At 50.2% G+C, this 17046-nt stretch overlaps 1 protein-coding gene across 1 annotated transcript in view; it reads right to left on the bottom strand.

Moving 5' to 3' along the window:
* The window catches only part of KSR2 (kinase suppressor of ras 2), a gene marked incomplete at its 3' end in the record, with an annotated part of 188118 nt that extends 173781 nt beyond the window's left edge, over positions 1 to 14337 (bottom strand). Inside the window, exon 1 of the mRNA XM_079956588.1 lies at positions 14171 to 14337. Within this exon, the coding sequence (XP_079812714.1) occupies positions 14171 to 14263 (93 nt within the window). The 5' untranslated portion in view covers positions 14264 to 14337. The remainder of the gene's footprint in view (positions 1 to 14170) is intronic.
* Between the last annotated feature and the right edge of the window lie 2709 nt (positions 14338 to 17046).

The following is a 17046-nucleotide window of genomic DNA, read 5'->3' as shown; positions in this document are numbered from 1 at the left end:
TCTCGGTGGTGGCGCCCTCCCTGTGGAATGCCCTCCCACCAGATGTCAAAGAGAAAAATAACTACCAAACTTTTAGAAGACATCTGAAGGCAGCCCTGTTTAGGGACACTTTTAATGTTTAATAGGATATTGTATTTTAGTGTTTTGTTGGAAGCTGCCCAGAGTGGCTGGGGAAACCCAGCCAGATCTGCGGGGTATAAATAAATTATTATTATTATTATTATTATTATTATTATTATTATTATTATACCAAAATGAAGGTCTACCAAGCTTGTGTGTTGAGCCCGCTGCTATATGGAAATGAGTCATGGGCAACTTACACCCGCCAGGAGCAAGACCTTAACGCCTTCCACGAGCCTGCATCATGGAGATTTTGGGCATCAAATGGCGCGACAGAATCTCAAACAAAGATGTGCTCTCCCAAGCCCAAATCCCCAGCCTGTTTGCACTCCTGTCTCAGCGACGTCTACACTGGCCTGGTCATGCTCAAAGGATGGAAAATGGCAGGATCCCCAAAGATGTGCTCTGCAGGGAGCTGGCTTCAGGCACCAGGCCTGTTGGCAGACCAACTCTGTGTTACAAAGATGTCTGAAAGCGTGACATGAAGGCGGGCGACATTAACTCTTCTGTATGGGAATCCTTTGCAGATAATTGCAGTGCCTGGAGACAGTCGGGTTGTGTATTCACAGCGGTGACTAGAGGAGGAATGACTGCTGGGAGGAGAGCAGAGAGAAGAATACCCATGGTGCACCTGTAGCAGCAAAACTGGATGCCTTTATCTGCCCCGGCTGCAACAAAACATGTCTCTCCCATACTCCTATACATGACTCTCTAAAGCAGTGTTTCCCAACCTTGTGCCTCCAGCTGTTTTGGGACTACAATTCCCATCATCCCTTGCCACTGGTCTTGCTACTCAGGGATGATGGGAGTTGTAGTTCAAAAACAGCTGGAGGCACAAGGTTGGGAAACACTGCTCTAAAGCCACAGCAGGGGCTGTAACTCTCTAACAGTTTGACTTTACCCCCAAAATCACACTCTTCCATTGTCTACAGAGACAGACGGATGCCAGCAACATGTATTTTTTAGGGCAGGCATCCCCAAACTCAGCCCTCCAAATGTTTTTTGGGACTACATTTCCCATCATCCCTGACCACTGGTCCTGTTAGCTAGGGATGATGGGAGTTGTAGTCCCCAAAACAGCTGGAGGGCCGAGTTTGGGGGTGCCTGTTTTAGCGAGTGGTTTGTCTGCCTCTCTGTCCATCGATTCTCTGTAGACTCTGTAAACTCTCCAGATACCATTGCTAATCTCAGCACGAGGGTTCCTGAAGTGGGGGTGGCAGTCTTCATCAATATTTGGGCACCGGGCACCATTTTGAATCAAGATGGTGGACCAAAACATGACTTTGGTGTGACTTCACTTATCGGAGGGAGCAAACTATGGGGTCCAAACTACGCTAATTTACGCACCTCCAACTATATTGTCACCCCCCTTTGGTGGGTGGGTCTCTGCCAAATTTGTTGTGACAGGTCCAATCTGCATAATTTGGAGGGCTCCGAAAAATCACAGCCAACATTTGGCAGGATGGTTCCAACCTGCACCAACTTGGAAGCTCTTGTGATATCGTAGCCAGACACGAGATGAAGATTCTCATAGTGGAGGCAGTAAAGGTAAAGGGACCCCTGACCATTAGGTCCAGTCATGGACGACTCTGGGATTGGTGCTCTCATCTCGCTTTATTGGCCAAGGGAGCCAGCATACAGCTTCTGGGTCATGTGGCCAGCATGACTAAGCCGCTTCTGGCGAACCAGAGCAGTGCATGGAAAAGCCATTTACCTTCCTGCCAGAGCGGTACCTATTTATCTACTTGCACTTTAACATGCTTTCGAACTGCTAAGTTGGCAGGAGCTGGGACCGAGCAACAGGAGCTCACCCCGTCACAGGGATTCAAACCGCCGACCTTCTGATCGGCAAGTCCTAGGCTCTGTGGTTTAACCCACAGCACCACCCGCATCCCAGTGGAGGCAGTAGCTTCTGTCTATGTTTGGACACTGGGTGCCATTTCTGATTCAACCCTAATTAAACTTTAGCTCACCTATGCACAAAAATAAAAATGGATTCAGGACTGGAGCAGGAGCTGCCCAGGTCAGTTCAGAGTGCAGGATTGGTGGGGTTGGGAGTGCATGCAGCCCTAAAACTCATAAATTACCCTTTCCATATAAAATTCACAATGTATTTTAGTTTCTTCAAATTTACAAGCAGCACCGGGCACTTCCTGCTAGTGTTGTATACTTATGTTTTCAGACAAAACCCCTATGTGATTTTTGGCCTAATTTGCATCTCTAGCTTTCACCAGGTGCTGTCCCAGGTTCTGACATTACAACAAAGAACACAGCCTTGAAATGCAGCAATCCCACCTCAAAGACAAATCTGTGATCGTTTAAATCAACAGGAATCTAAAAGGAAATCAAAGCACATATCAACCCTGTACATCAGGCATCCCCAACCTGCGGCCCTTCAGATGTTTTGGGACTACAACTCCCATGATCCCTAGCTAACAGGACCAGTGGTCAGGGATGATGGGAATTGTAGTCCAAAACATCTGGAGGGCTGCAGGTTGGGGATGCCTGCTCTACATGTCTCGAGAAGCTCGTCTAAACAAAAATGTTTTTTAATTAGTTTGTTTTTTTAAGGATATAGCAAAGGGGCCTATCTAGTGTCAATATGCAAGGAGTTCCAAAGTAGATTTGCATGATGGGGTGACACAGCACCTTAATTCTACAAATCTAAACTATTGCTAGGTGCTCATATCCCTGCCCCAAAATGCTGGGAGACTGGAGGCTCTCTACAGCTAACCCTCAGTTATCACTGAGGTCCGACCCTCAGTACCGGATCCCCTGTGGACTTCAGTCATTACTAAAGAAGGTAATCTCTATTGCCCTACCTAACAGCTCTTTGCTGATTACGCTTGATAGTTATTTATTATAAAAGATAGTTTTAAAAAGGTAAAGGGACCCCTGACCATTAGGTCCAGTCATGGCCAACTCTGCGGTTGTGGCGCTCATCTCGCTTTATTGGCCGAGGGAGCCAACATACAGCTTCCAGGTCATGTGTCCAGCATGACTAAGCTGCTTCTGGCGAACCAGAGCAGCGTATGGAAACGCCGTTTACCTTCCCACTGGAGCAGTACCTATTTATCTACTTGCACTTTGACGTGCTTTCAAACTGCAAGGTTGGCAGGAGCAGGGACCGAGCAACAGGAGCTCACCCCGTCACGGGGATTTGAACCGCCGACCTTCTGATTGGCAAGCCCAAGATGCTCAGTGGTTTAGACCACAGCACCACCGCACTGTTATATACCATTAATTCATTTTTAAAAAAAATCTGAGCAGTTTACAGCAATAATAAATAAAACTATGACAACACTGAGGAACTGAGCCTTTGCTGTCATCCTGTGGAACTCTCTGTCAGAGATTCAGCAGGTGCATTTTGTGCCAACTTTAAAACTCCTCACTCCTGCCTAAGCAGGAACTTTTTCTCGGTCCTATTTAAGCAACTGGATATTGTTTAACCTGAGACTTCCTGCATGCAGAGCTCTACCAGGGAAGCTATATATCCTCACACTAAATGAGTTGTGGGCCAAGGAACATTTATCATCCGTTTGCAAAGCAGATGACATTCATTACGTTTGCAAGCTTTGCAATATTTGCATTTCTCATCGTAAATTGGAGAGGCACAGCCTCGTCTGTGTGTCGCTTTTGCTGGGCAGGTGGCACTAAGATCTGCATCTCTGTAGTTAGAATCTGGATCAGTGCAATATGCGGGGGACTTTCAGAGTTATCTCGGGCCTCGGACCTCATCTCCGTGCATGCAATCCCCCCCCCTCTGCTATTAGAAAAGGTCCTGTTCAATAGGGATGGGGAGAGATTTGATTCAGCTCCCAGCTAGAGGTGAAATCTACCTCATTTGCACATTCTGAAACAATCCACGAACCGAAACCCGGGCCTCCTTTGAACCTCACCACTCCTCTGAATTTTGCAATGCAGTTTCCTAGCCAAGTAAGTTGTGCACAAAAAAATATGTATATACTTCAGAGAAAGTGTGCATGAAAAATGCATATGCTAGCAAAAATAACATACCAAAATGAATTATATTAGGGAACTGCTTTGCAAAAATGTGTATCTTAAGCAAAAATGCACACATACATATGTACATGAGTAGACATCTGTACTAAAATGTGGATTGATTTTCATGAAGACTTTTTAAAATAAATATAGCACAAAGTGATGTGGAAATGTGAAGAGCTGAGCTGAAGAATGGGGGAAATGAGACACAGAGGCTGCATAAACATCGTATATTTAAAGCAAATATAAGGAACATGGTTTCACCCAAAGAGTCCTGGGAACTGTAGTTTACACCACACAGAGAGAGAGTTATACTTTGCAGCACCAAACTACAGTTCCCATGATTCTTTTAGGGAAGTTGGTGTGCTTTAAATGTCTGGCGGGTACGAAACCTCAGAAAAACCAAAACAGACCAATTCATTGATACCTAACCCAACTGAAGACAAATCTGTTGCAAGCTGGTGTGCAAATGTGGGGAGCTGAATTTAAGTTTAGAAAAATGAGAAACTGAAATTGACAATTTGCCCATCCCTGCTGCTCAGCAATATATCCATTTCACACGCCCTCTCCCCCTTGCCTTAGCTTAGAGCCGGTGACCTCCTTCACCATGCTGCTGTCTCAGAAAGGTATGGGAGGGGAGGACGTCTAAAAAAAAAATTGCCTCCGGCAGATTCCAAAAAATAATAATAAACTGGAGCCATCTCTGGAAACAGGGATATGTTCAAACACCCACAGCACATGGGCAGCCAGCAGAGAAAATGAAAATAAAATGTCATCACCTCCAGTCGCTCAGTGTGGTGTGAACAAAATGCTATCACCCCCCCCAAAAAAAAAAAAACAATTCCGCCATGTGTCATCACCATATAAACCACAGGTGTGGCTATGGATTCAGTTAGCAGGCCGGATCCAGTACTCGGCCACATTGCCAGGTGGGCAGGGTCACCCGGCTGTCAATCTCCTGGCATGATATGATGCCAGGTGATACTTCAAAGAAAGAACTGGGAGAAAGCTTAAGAGTGTCTCTTCCCCCACCCCCCAGTTCCTCCTAAACAGACCCAGCTGGCATGCGAAGCCACAGCTGCAAATAAAATAGTCGGAAGCACACTCTAAGGCAGGTACATGGAACATTTGGCCCTGCAGAGGGTGCTGAACTACAACTCCCATCAGTCCAGCAAGCGTGGCCAATAGCCCAGGAGGTGGGAGTTGTAGTTCAGGAACATATGACAGGGCCAAAGGTTCCCCACACCAGATGTCCTTTTTTATTGTGCACTCATGTTGATTTCAGCTCGCGGTGGAATCAGGGCAGTTTTATGAAATCCTACTTTCAACAGGTTATTTTTTGTGGGGGACACACTGCTTCATTTACAATCTAGCCTACGGAGGCTAGGGCCTAAAGCGCGCCCCCGAGCGCTAACCCCTTGGGGAGCGCCCAGGGATATGCATCTCGGGTGGCTCCCCCTGTTGGTGTTTAACCCTTCCCGGTCAGACCGGATAGTCGGTTAGGGCCAATGCCTAAAGCCAATACCCTTCTTTCCTGTAATCAATAAAGTTGTGGCCATTTTTCGCCCATTAACCTAAAACTCTGTGTCCGTTGTCTTCATTTATTCCACCTGTGGGGGGGAGGGAATAGCCACACAATGCCCCTTCCGACCTTCAGGAGGAGGGGGGGTTGTGGGATCACGACCCCGCCCACACTCTGCGAGGCTGGCGTCAGCCTCGCAGGAGACAGGGATTCACCCAATTAGCATACCCTGTGGCGCCAGCCAATTGGCTGGCGGCAGGGGCGGGCCTTCCTAGGGCCACTTAAGGTCAGGGCAGCCCCTGGCTCACCCCCTTTCTTCCCTGGAGACGTCGCAGTTTCCCACCCACCCGCCCTTTAGGTTTTGCCACTGACCTTGCTATGGGCTTCGGCTGGTCGCCGCAAGGGGCCTGGTAGGAGTTTTTCCATTTGGCTAATTGGCTGGTTTTGTAAGCCACTTGGTTTTTTCGCCTACCTCGTAGCAAATCGTCACAACTCCCTCGGTTTTGGCGGTAGGCATTGGCCGGGGTATTATCATGCAGATGAGGTTGGGGGGGAGGAACGCCATCACCTCCCCCAATGCTTGAAGGGTAGTTCGTTAAAGGACTCTGAGGGGCGACGCCTCGTCCGAAACCTACGGAGGCTAGGGCCTAAAGCGCGCCCCCGAGCGGTAACCCCTTGGGGAGCGCCCAGGGATATGCATCTCGGGTGGCTCCCCCTGTTGGTGTTTAACCCTTCCCGGTCAGACCGGATAGTCGGTTAGGGCCAATGCCTAAAGCCAATACCCTTCTTTCCTGTAATCAATAAAGTTGTGGCCATTTTTCGCCCATTAACCTAAAACTCTGTGTCCGTTGTCTTCATTTATTCCACCTGTGGGGGGGAGGGAATAGCCACACAATCTGTGCATGTCCTGTTACTTAAAGTCAGTGGTGGTGCAGTGATTAGCGTGTTGGGCTAGGACCTGAGAGACCAAGGTCCGAGACCAAGGACCATGAAGCTCACTGGGGTGATATTGAACTAGTGGCCTACTTTCAGCCTATCCTACCTCACAGAGTTGTTGTGAGGACCACACGTCACCTTCAGCTTGTAGAGGGCCTTCTTAGTGGCTGCTCCCAGACTTTGGAACTCCCTCCCTAGAAGAGCTGGACTAGCTCCCACCTTCTTGTCTTTCCCCCAGCAGATGAAGGCCTTCTTATTCCAACCAGTTTTTGGAAACTGACTGCTTTTAATGAAAGGGTTTATGCTGTGCTGTTTTTATGGTAATCGTCAGTATGTTTTTAGTAGATTTATATATGTTTGTGTTTTAATTATATTAATGTTTAGTTGTTTTTTAAATTATTTTTTTCTCCATGTTTTTAAGTATTATTATTTTATCTGTAAGTCACCTTGAGTCCCTGTCAGGGGAAAAGGTGGGGTAGGATAATAATAATACAGTGGTACCTCGGGTTACATACGCTTCAGGTTACATACGCTTCAGGTTACAGACTCCACTAACCCAGAAATAGTGCTTCAGGTTAAGAACTTTGCTTCAGGATGAGAACAGAAATTGTGCTCCGGCGGCGCGGCAGCAGCAGGAAGCCCCATTAGCTAAAGTGGTGCTTCAGGTTAAGAACAGTTTCAGGTTAAGTACGGACCTCCGGAACGAATTAAGTACATAACCCGAGGTACCACTGTAATAATAATAATAATAATATAATGGTGCTCTTCAGCATGGCAATAATGCGCTGGCATTGCTGAACAACTGGGAATGCAGAATGATGTGTGGACGGTCCAGTATAACTCCACTATGATTGCACTATTGACATGTTGCAGAATACACACTCCAAAACAAACAGACAAACAGAAAACTCCCATCCCAAAGCCATCCTGGGGCAGCCTCCCTCGCCCACGCCTACCTAAGCATCATCACTCAGTGCTTCAACACTGGAAATGGAAGGAATGGGAACTCATTCTATAGCATCATTTGTACCAGGCGTCTAATTAAGAGATTCCTGCCAGTCCTTCTTATTAATTAGACAGCCCCATCAATCTGTGTGAAGCTTATAGCTTAAAGAACAGAAGTCTCAGCCCAGAGGATCTTGTAGCTTCAAAACTGACACAGAAGGGGTGAGGAAAGAGGGGAACGGAGGCAGTGGAGAACATGGCAACAGCAGCAGAGGCTGGCCCATTTGGGGAAATAGGGCAATGCCCTACCCAGCTCAGCCTGCCCTCAGCCAGCCCCCTTACTAACAACCAGTCCAGAGGGTGGTCCTGTCAGTCACCTTCCTCTTCCTCTTCCTTAGCCTCAGTGTTGCCCTTGTGGAACTCAAAGGAGGGTGGTGACAAGACTAGAATTCATTGACTCAACCTGTCATTGGCTCTGGTGCCACCTACTGTTGGGCTCCCTGCCTTCTGCCCTACCAGTTCCAGTGAGCAGCTGCCACATTGCTCAACGCTGTGGAGAGCCACAGCCAACCAGTACTGGGCTACGTGGGTTGAGGCAGGCTCCTATGTAGCCGCTGAAGAAGAGAGACCATAATTGCAACAAGGATAGAGAGAGCCTGGGTCCTTCGGTGAGCTATTGGCATCCTGCCTTCTTACTTACAAGCAGTCCAATGGGTAGCCTTGCCTGTCACCTTCCTCCTCAGTGCCACCCTTATAATACTCAGCATGGGGGAGGATGGGGACCAAACTAGCATCAGCTGGCTTCGCCTGTCATCGGCGCCACCTGCTGTCAGGCTCCCTGCCTTGTGGCCCATCAGCTACTAGGATAGCTGATCTGAGTACAGACTTGAGGGGACCTGGAGAGGCCAAGGGTTGAACCTGTGAACTTCTTCATGCAAAGCAGTTGCTCTGCCACTGAGCTGCCATATGAACTGCCCCTTGCCCAGTTTTGAGGGTTTGTTTGTTTGTTTGTTTGTTTGTTTGTTTGTTTGTTTGTTTGTTTTAAACCATCACTGCCCATTAGCATCCCAGAAGGGAACTTTTACAAAATGTGGTGGTGTTTTTTGTTTGTTTTCCCCCCTTTCAGACACAAAAGACTACTGCAGGTTCTGTGTCAGCAATTTCTCTGTACCAGTAACTAAACAAGCGGCAAGGGGAAGCTTTTTGCAAGGCTGGGTTGATGCTTTTCCTTGATAAGGCCAATGACATAACCTTATAATATCTCTTTTTTTCACTTCCAAAAAGTCAAGGCTGCTTAGCCCATCTGTTAAGCCCAAACCTTAAGGTGGCCTTGCTAGATTTTTTTTTTTTTAAATGGAATGGAGGAAGCTTTCAGAACAACTAGCCTACGGCACTTTGGTAGTCGCTCCTGAGCATGTCTTGCTTATGGTGCTCTAAACACCGTGGCTTTTGGCAGAGGCTGGTTGAAGTCTAAAAGGTCCTCTGGTGGGATCCCTCCTCTGCCAATGTGCATTTCTTTCTAGATCACCGAAATGTGGAAATGGCACTTTTACAAATGAGATTCATTCTGCACTTACAAGAAATCGGCCCTTTATTATGACAGCATGTGCACTTTGGAACTCCCTGCTCATTGATTTCAGGCTCTTTCACTGTACTGCGTTTGGCACCTGCTGCAAAACTTATTTGTTCCAATAAGCCTGCCAAGCCATGTGATGTTTGCATGGGCAAGTCCATTGCTCTCTGGTAGAGCCTTGCATGCAGAAGGTCCCGTGTTCAATCCCCGACATCTCCAAAGAGGGCTAGGATAGACTCCCTCCCTAAATTACTCCCCAGACTGTTTACTTCAGAACAATCACATCTATTTGCAAGAGCAAGTGGACCGATGGTTGTGTGACCACTCTTGTAAAGAACATAAAAAGAGCCTGCTGGACCAGCACAATGGCCTTTCTAGTCCAGCATCCTGTTCTCACAGCAGCCAACCAGATGCCTGTGGGAAACCAGCAAACAGGATTCGAACGCAAGAGCCCTCTCCTCTCCTGTGGTTTCCAGCAAATGGATTCAGAAGCACTGACTGCTTCCAACCATGGAGGCACAGCAGAGCTGTCATAGCTAGTAGCTACCAGTAGCCTTGTCCAATCCTATTTTAACTCCATTCAACTTGGTGAACATCACTGCCTCCTGTAGGAGTGAGTTGTTGTTGTTGTTGTTATTATTATTATTATTATTATTATTATTATTTATTTATTTATACCCCGCCCTCCCCAGCCAAGACCAGGCTCAGGGCAGCCAACACCAGCACAAAAACAATTGATTGAAACACAACTCAAAAACAAGACTAAAATACAGCATTAAAATGCAGCCTCATTTCAGCAGGAACTCAAATCAAAAACTTTTTGGGGGATGAAAACGTCAAGTCTTCACCAAGGCCAACTATCCAGACTGGTCCTACGTGGGCCAGCAAAAAACCCAGGGAAGTCCCCAAATAGCAGTTCCATCACGGAAGGAGAAAGGAGAAAGGAAGAGGGGAAGGGGATCAATTTGATTCCAAGCCAAAGGCCAGGCAGAACAACTCTGTCTTATTGGCCCTGCGGAAAGAAATCAGATCCAGGGCCCTGGTCTCATGAGACAGAGCGTTCCACCAGGCCGGAGCCAGTGTTGAAAAGGCCCTGGCTCTGGTTGAGGCTAATCTGACTCCCTTAGGGCCCGGGACCTCTAGAGTGTTACTATTTATGGACCTTAAGGTCCCGTAGGTATACCGGGAGAGGCGGTCCCGTAGGTACGAGGGTCCTAGGCCGTGAGTTCCACAGTTTAATTAGGCACTGCATGAAGAAGGTCTTGGATGGCCTTCAAAGATGAGATAGGCCAGTTGCCTGACCCAACAGGACTCTTCTTTTGTTAGTGATGTACAGTGAACCTGATAATTATATGATCACATTTTTAACTATCATTCATGTTCATCCAAAACTTTCAACTCTGCTGTTACTTTGGGTGCTTCCTCAGCCATTCGTTTGGATCAGTGAGATGTGGGCACTTTTGCATGTGGCCCCTCAACAGGACAAGACTTGGGTCAACCTTCAGCAGGAAGCTTCTGACCTAAGCGTCCTTCTCTTCATCCAGACCGAATGGTCAGTCCAATAACCTCAACCACCAGCACTTCTCCCAGGTTTAAGGACTATGTCAAACCTGACATTTTTCAGGCATACGCAAATGTACATGTGTGAATGCAACAGAGAAGTGTCTGCAAAGTTGTCTGTCTGGCAGCAAAGTCAATTCAAGAATCACCTGCAGTTTTCCAGGCATCCACCAAAGACGTTTTAAGCACACATGTGAAAATGTAATGTGTGAACGCAACAAAGAAGTCGTCACAAACGCAGGTCAGACAGAAAAGTTAGTGAGAAGGACGGAATCACCTGCAGTTCTCCGCAAGCACGGAATTTGCTGCCGTGCAATGTGTAAAGCCAGCCCCAGGCAGAAGAGTTTTTCCAGTTCCCAACGCCCGTGATCCCTTTTTCCCGGGGATGCCAGACATCAAACTAGCCAAGTACATGTTCTACTGCTGAGCAACAGATCTGCAGACAAATGCCTGATCTAAAGGAAATAACTTTGCTCAACTTTAGCAAGTCAGGATCTGAGCAGTGCCTGGGACCTCCTACATATGTGTTTCTCAGTTCCATGGTAGACTGCGTCTGAACCTGGAGGTATCACTAAGCTGCCATAACCAAGAGCTGCTTGAGAAAAGAAAAGAATAAAAGCTATCAAGGCCATCGTCAAACCCCCAGTAGATGCTTCGTCCTTTACATGGCAGCCAGTCCTGACATGAACGTTCTGCTACAACAGGTATGTTTAAAGTCAGGCCTGGGGACCTAATCCGGCCCATCTGCTGGTTTAATGTGGCCCCTGGCGCAGTTCACATGTTCACTTCATCAAATCTGGCCCTCCTTGGAAAACGTTATTGTGCTACAAGAAACCTACAGCAGGGAGGGGAGATACAAGCCACTAAATGAGCATTTGCCACAGGAGAACCCACAACTGGACAAGTGTTCAGGGATGCACGTTTTACTAATTTCTGGCAAACCGAACCACGATTTTACCCTTGTAGCTTTAAGGAAGGCCCACAGGTCAGGGGAGAAGAGACTTTTTCAGTCTGAGGGCCACAATCCTTCCTGTGCAACATTCCGGGGGCCACATGCTAATGATGGGCGGATCCAGAGGCAGAAGTGGGTGGAGCAACAGAAGTCGATTCTACTTCTGTGCAGTAGGCTGATTTCTACAGGACACTTCTCTCTCTCTCTCTCTCTCTCACACACACACACACACACACAAAACTCTCCTCCATTCCCATCCAGGCAATCAAGAGACATGATCAGGATTCAGGGACACATTCCAGCCAGCCCAAAACTCTTGTCGTGTGAAGCCTGGCTTGTGAATGGTGTGTCCTGGAAATAAGGGTGGAACTGGAGAAGGTTTCAGGGGCCAGACAGAAAGCCCTGGAGCAGCGCATTTGGCCTGTGGGCTGGAGGTTTCCCACTTCTGCCACAGCTGATAATGCCCCATTCTGCACAGCTCTTCAAGATGCAGAGTCCAGGAACTGCAAAGGGGACTTACAAGAACAGGTCAAACCAAGGCAGCAGGGCAGGTATCAGGGGTCAGGAACTACATTCAAGGGGTGTGCCAAGGTACGGTGCTTACATAGCTCCACTTTTGACCCACAGAGGTCTGGGGGCCTGATTCCACCCCTCTTGCTTGCTCCTACAAGCTCTCCTCTACCAGCCCTCTTTAAGGACCCAATCAACAGCATGGTTTGCATGGATTGGGCCTAGAGGGGAATTATAGAATCATCCTAGTCCAACCCTCTCCCATGCAGGAATCTCAACATACAGTCTCCCATCCAGTTTGAAACCATACCAGATCCTGCTTAGCTTTGCAAATGTGCCAGCTGCACCACCATAAGGTTTGCATGGATCGGGCCTAGAGGGGAGAGAAAAGCAAGGGGACACCAACAAAAAGGGGACAAGTCCACTTGGGGAGGGGGCCCACCGACAACAGTATCCACCTGCCCAGCTGCTCCCCACTACACCAGTCTGAAAGAGCCTGCAGAACAGTGTGGTGCAGTGGTTAGAGAGTTGGACTAGGACCTGGATGACCAAGGTTCAAATCTCTGCTCATTGGCTATGAAGTTCACTGGGTGACCTTGGAGGCCAGTCTCTACGTCTCAGACTTGCCTACTTCACAGGGCTGTTGTGGGAATTAAATAAGAAGGGGAAGAAATAGGCACGTCCTTGGAGGGAAAGGTGGGGTATGAATGCAACAAGGAAAATAGTAGTAATAATAACACACCCTCCATGCATCTAGACCTGAGACAGGTGGCAGACATGCTGCCAGCAGAAGCTGCAAAAGGCTGGGGTCCTGGGTCAAGGTGCACTAGCGCTTATGGAAACTTTGCAAAGCTGCTCAGAGAACAGGTATGCAAAGCCAGGCACAGTTGCAAATGAATAAATTGGGGGGGGGCAGGAAGAAACACAGGCCTTTGACAATTGGGTGACAATTCAGATGATGAACTAAGGGGAAATGAGGCTACTCTCAGCAACTCTCAGTGACTACTACCAGCCACAATGGCCCTGACCTCTCTCTGCTGTCCAGGCTTATCTGCCTCTGCATACTAGATGCTGGGAACGGCAAGCAGGGAGAGTTGTGGACTTGCAGACTTCCCACAATAAGGCATCTCCAGCCGGCCACTGTGAGAACAGGGTGCTGGCCGAGATGGGCCCCCTTCGGCCTGATCCAATAGCCCCTGCTGATGCTCCCAAGTCAAAGGCCGCATGGCGCCTGTCTCATGCGTGCAGAACACGTGGATCTGGTTCTCTCTCCCTCCCCCCCCCCGCACCCCACATTTCAACCACGCGTGGCAAAAGGAGGCCCACCCCCACCAAAATCTCGCCTTCTGGGCTCCCAACAGGACTGGGCTGGGGTGAGGGGAACCCTTCCAATCAGCTGCTCTAGTAGGCACCTTCGGGGTCTCTCTCTCTCTGGTGCCTCTCCCCACCTTCCCAAGAGTCCACAGAGACGGTTTTATTTTTAACTATCCCTGCAAAGGCAGCCACGACAAGAGGGAGGCTGTATCCACGGAGGGCCTCCTTCTGGGGGGGGGGGAGGGGGGAGACAGAGGGATCTATCGTTCTGTGGCTGAGCAAGGAGAAAACCAGGAAGGAAAATTGCCCTAATGAGGGCAAGGATGGGGGAGATCCCCTTCTCTTCCCTCCCCGCTACTAAAAAAGAAAGAAAGCCAGCGACACCTTTAGGCACCTGCAGGACGCGCAGCCTCCGTGGCGCGCGCTTTCTCTCTCTCTCTCTCTCTCTCTCTCTCTCTCTCTCTCTCTCTCTCTCTCTCGTACACACAAACACACTCACAGCTACGACCAGGAAACCCCCCCCCCTTCCGCGTCTCCCCGCGCGCCCCTCGGTGGCATAGCCTTCGAGAGCACGGACTGGGGATGGACGGGGCGGAGGGGGGGACGAGAGAAGCGCCCCCTTCCCTCCTGAGTCCCCCATCCCCGCGCCCGTCCGTCCATCCCTGGACGACCCCTCATTCTCAGCCCCCCACCCTCTTGCCAGCCAGCCAGCCTGCCTCTCCGGGCCGCGCCTCACCTCCAAGGTGCGGATCTCCTTCTGCGTGAGGTCGTTGGACGTGGCGCATTTGGTGCGCAGCCCCTCCAGGTTGGAGATGCTGATGTCGATCATGTTCTGGACCAGCTCGCACTGCTGCAGCGCTTTCTGCAGGCTCAGCGGCGGCGGAGGGGGCGGCGGGGGCGGCGGCGGAGGGGGGGGCAGCAGCAGCGGCGGCGGCGGGGGGTGGCCGGGGGCCGGCACGGCGGCCTCCTCCATGGCTTGCCCCTCGGCCGCCTCTTCCTCCTCCTCCTCCTCCTCCTCCTCCTCCTCCTGGATCAGGGGGATGCGGCCGCCGGCCCGATCCCCCCAAGCGGCGGCAGCGGCGGCGGCGGCGGCGCCGCGGCCGCCCCCTCCTCGCCGCCCCCACCGCGCCAGACCTTCCCCGGTGCCGCCTCGCCCGCGCGCTCGCTGCCTCGCTGGCTCGCTCGCGATCGCCCGCCCGCCCGCCCGCCGGGCTGTCAAGCCTCCTCCATGCGAGCCTGGGCGATCTCTCCGGCAGCAGCGGCGGCGCCTCCTCCCGGGGAGGGGTCGGGGCGGGGCGCGCCGGAGCCCCGGGGGAGCCCCTCGGGGCGTTCACAGGCAGCTCCCCGGGCGACGCGCGGTTTCCTTCGCCCAGCGCTCGCTGGCAGCCTGGATCGGGGCTGGGGGCTGCTCTTCGCCCGGCCCGCAGCCTTCGCTCCGCCCGGCTCCCGCATCCACACACGCGCGCACACACGCAGGCGTCCTGCCTTGTCAATCCGCGCGGCCGCGACACGCGAGGAACGGTTGCGGCGCACGCCTCGCCTGGACGGCCCCCCCAGCCCAGGAGACGGGTGTCCCCGAGACGGCTGGACTCCCGCGAGGAGGTAGAGGTGAGTTTAAAAATATATAAACCCTCCATACTCATTTTTCTACATCAGCGTAGTTAGTCCTGGCTGGAGTCATCAAGGGGGGAGAGAGAGTTTCTCTGAACATGTGCAGAGGGCCGCAGTGTTTCAGTTACTTAGGTGTGTGGCTTTTTTCCCTGCATCTATAGCTCATCTTTTATCTCCATGGAGCTCAAGGCGGCGCGTGTGATTCTTCCCTCTGCCCACACACACTTTCATCCGCCCAACAACCCTGAAAGGCAGGTTAGGCTGAGAGAGGCCGTGACTGGCTCAAGGGCAGCCCGCGATCTTCATGGTTGCGTGGGGATTTGAACCCTGGTCTCCCAGTCTGGCGCTCTAACCACTACACCACACTGTCACCTTGGTTATTGTTTTGTAGGCGGGAGGGCGGTTGGGCGGTTTCTAAGGAGACGTGGACCAAAGGTCTGCCTTCTTGAAAGGAAGTTTTATCCGTTGATATGGATGGAAAAGCCAAGGTATCCCTCTATCTCTTTAAAAAAAAAAAAAACCAACCCCCAGGTGTTGGTGATTGAACCTGCAATTGGGGTTGTTTGCCTTCCCTTGTCCCACCTTTCCACCTGGCCCGTCCAGCTAGTCGACACATCTGGGAAGAAATACAAAAGTGGAACCAACCACAGCTCAGGCATAGAGCACAAACTTCATCTATAGAAGGTCCCAGATCCATTGGCTTAGCGTGCGTTGTCAGCACCCGGGACAAGGCAAGTAATTTGCACCCCCTAACCCGTGGATTTGCGCCCCCTAACCCTAACCCCCAGATGTTGTGCCCGGTGCGGCCGGCCCCCCCTGCACCCCCCACGCTACGCCACTGCCCAGATCCAATTCCCCAGCATCTCCAGCAAAAGTTGGGAAAGACCATTAGCTGAAACTCTGAGGAGCCGCTTCCCAGTGGTGTAGACCTGGTGTGTAGTACCTTCGTGTGCGCCCCCCCCCCCATTTCTCTGTTCTTATATTGGGTTGGCGAAGGTCTGTAGGATGGTGGAACACCTGCTTTGCACATAGACTGTCCCAGGTCCAATCCCCAGGCTCTCTGGGTTGTGCTGGGAGAGACACCTGACTTCAATCCTGAAAGCTGCTGCCATCCTATGCCTCCACAGCCAGGAGCATTCTGCCTTTGAATACCAGTGGTTGGGGATCACAGGTGAGGGAATATGAAACAATTTTGCAAAAATGGGTGACCAGAAATCAGGTCTTATCTTATAGATCTCCATTGGGATCATGTCTTCTCCTGGAGCTTTATTAGCTAGTTGGCTTGCGATTAGCCTCTTAATCTGATTGGGCATGACGTCTGGCCATTCTGGCAGTTCTAATAACTGAGTAAATTTGTGGGGGTGAGTCAGGACAGGGGCCATATATTCCTGTAAAATATGTCACCTAAACCTTTCCTTGGACAGATGCTTCTAACAAGTAGCCCAGCCCATTTGTACCTTGGGCAACCAGATGCCAAAATTTCCGTGAGTCCTTTTGAAGTGCTGCGTCTCCCAATGCTTTCCACTGTTGTTCATAATATATTTGTTTCTTGCTTTTAAGTAATAATTTATAATTGTATCGTAATTGGGCTACCTCAGATTGTAGAGCAAAATTGTGCTTATCCTGTTTTAACTTCCATTTTCTAAGTTCCCTAGCTAGGCATTTTTTGCTATTCTGACATTCCTTATCAAACCAAGTCTGTCTTTTAAACTTTTTGTTTTTACAGGTGAGGGAATATGTGGTCAGCATCTGCTGAAAACAGAAGCAGCTGTGACTGGTACCCATTTACAGAAGAATGCAGGGAAGTCAACAGCAGGCAGATCCAGTGACAGGTGGAGCCAACTGATGCTAGTTTTGTCCCCTTCTTCCTCACTGCTGAGTTCTACAAGGGCAACACGGAGACTGAGGAGGAGGAGGAGCAAGCTGACAGGCAGGGCTGCCCGCCTAGACTGGTTGTAAGCAAGAAGGCAGGCAGGTGAGAGCTGGCTGAGGGCAGGCTGG

The sequence above is a fragment of the Podarcis cretensis genome (assembly GCF_951804945.1).
Source record: "Podarcis cretensis genome assembly, chromosome: 16".
Classification (NCBI taxonomy): Eukaryota; Metazoa; Chordata; class Lepidosauria; order Squamata; family Lacertidae; genus Podarcis; species Podarcis cretensis.
Note: the sequence above shows the minus strand (reverse complement) of the source record. Positions and strands in the feature narration are given on the sequence as shown.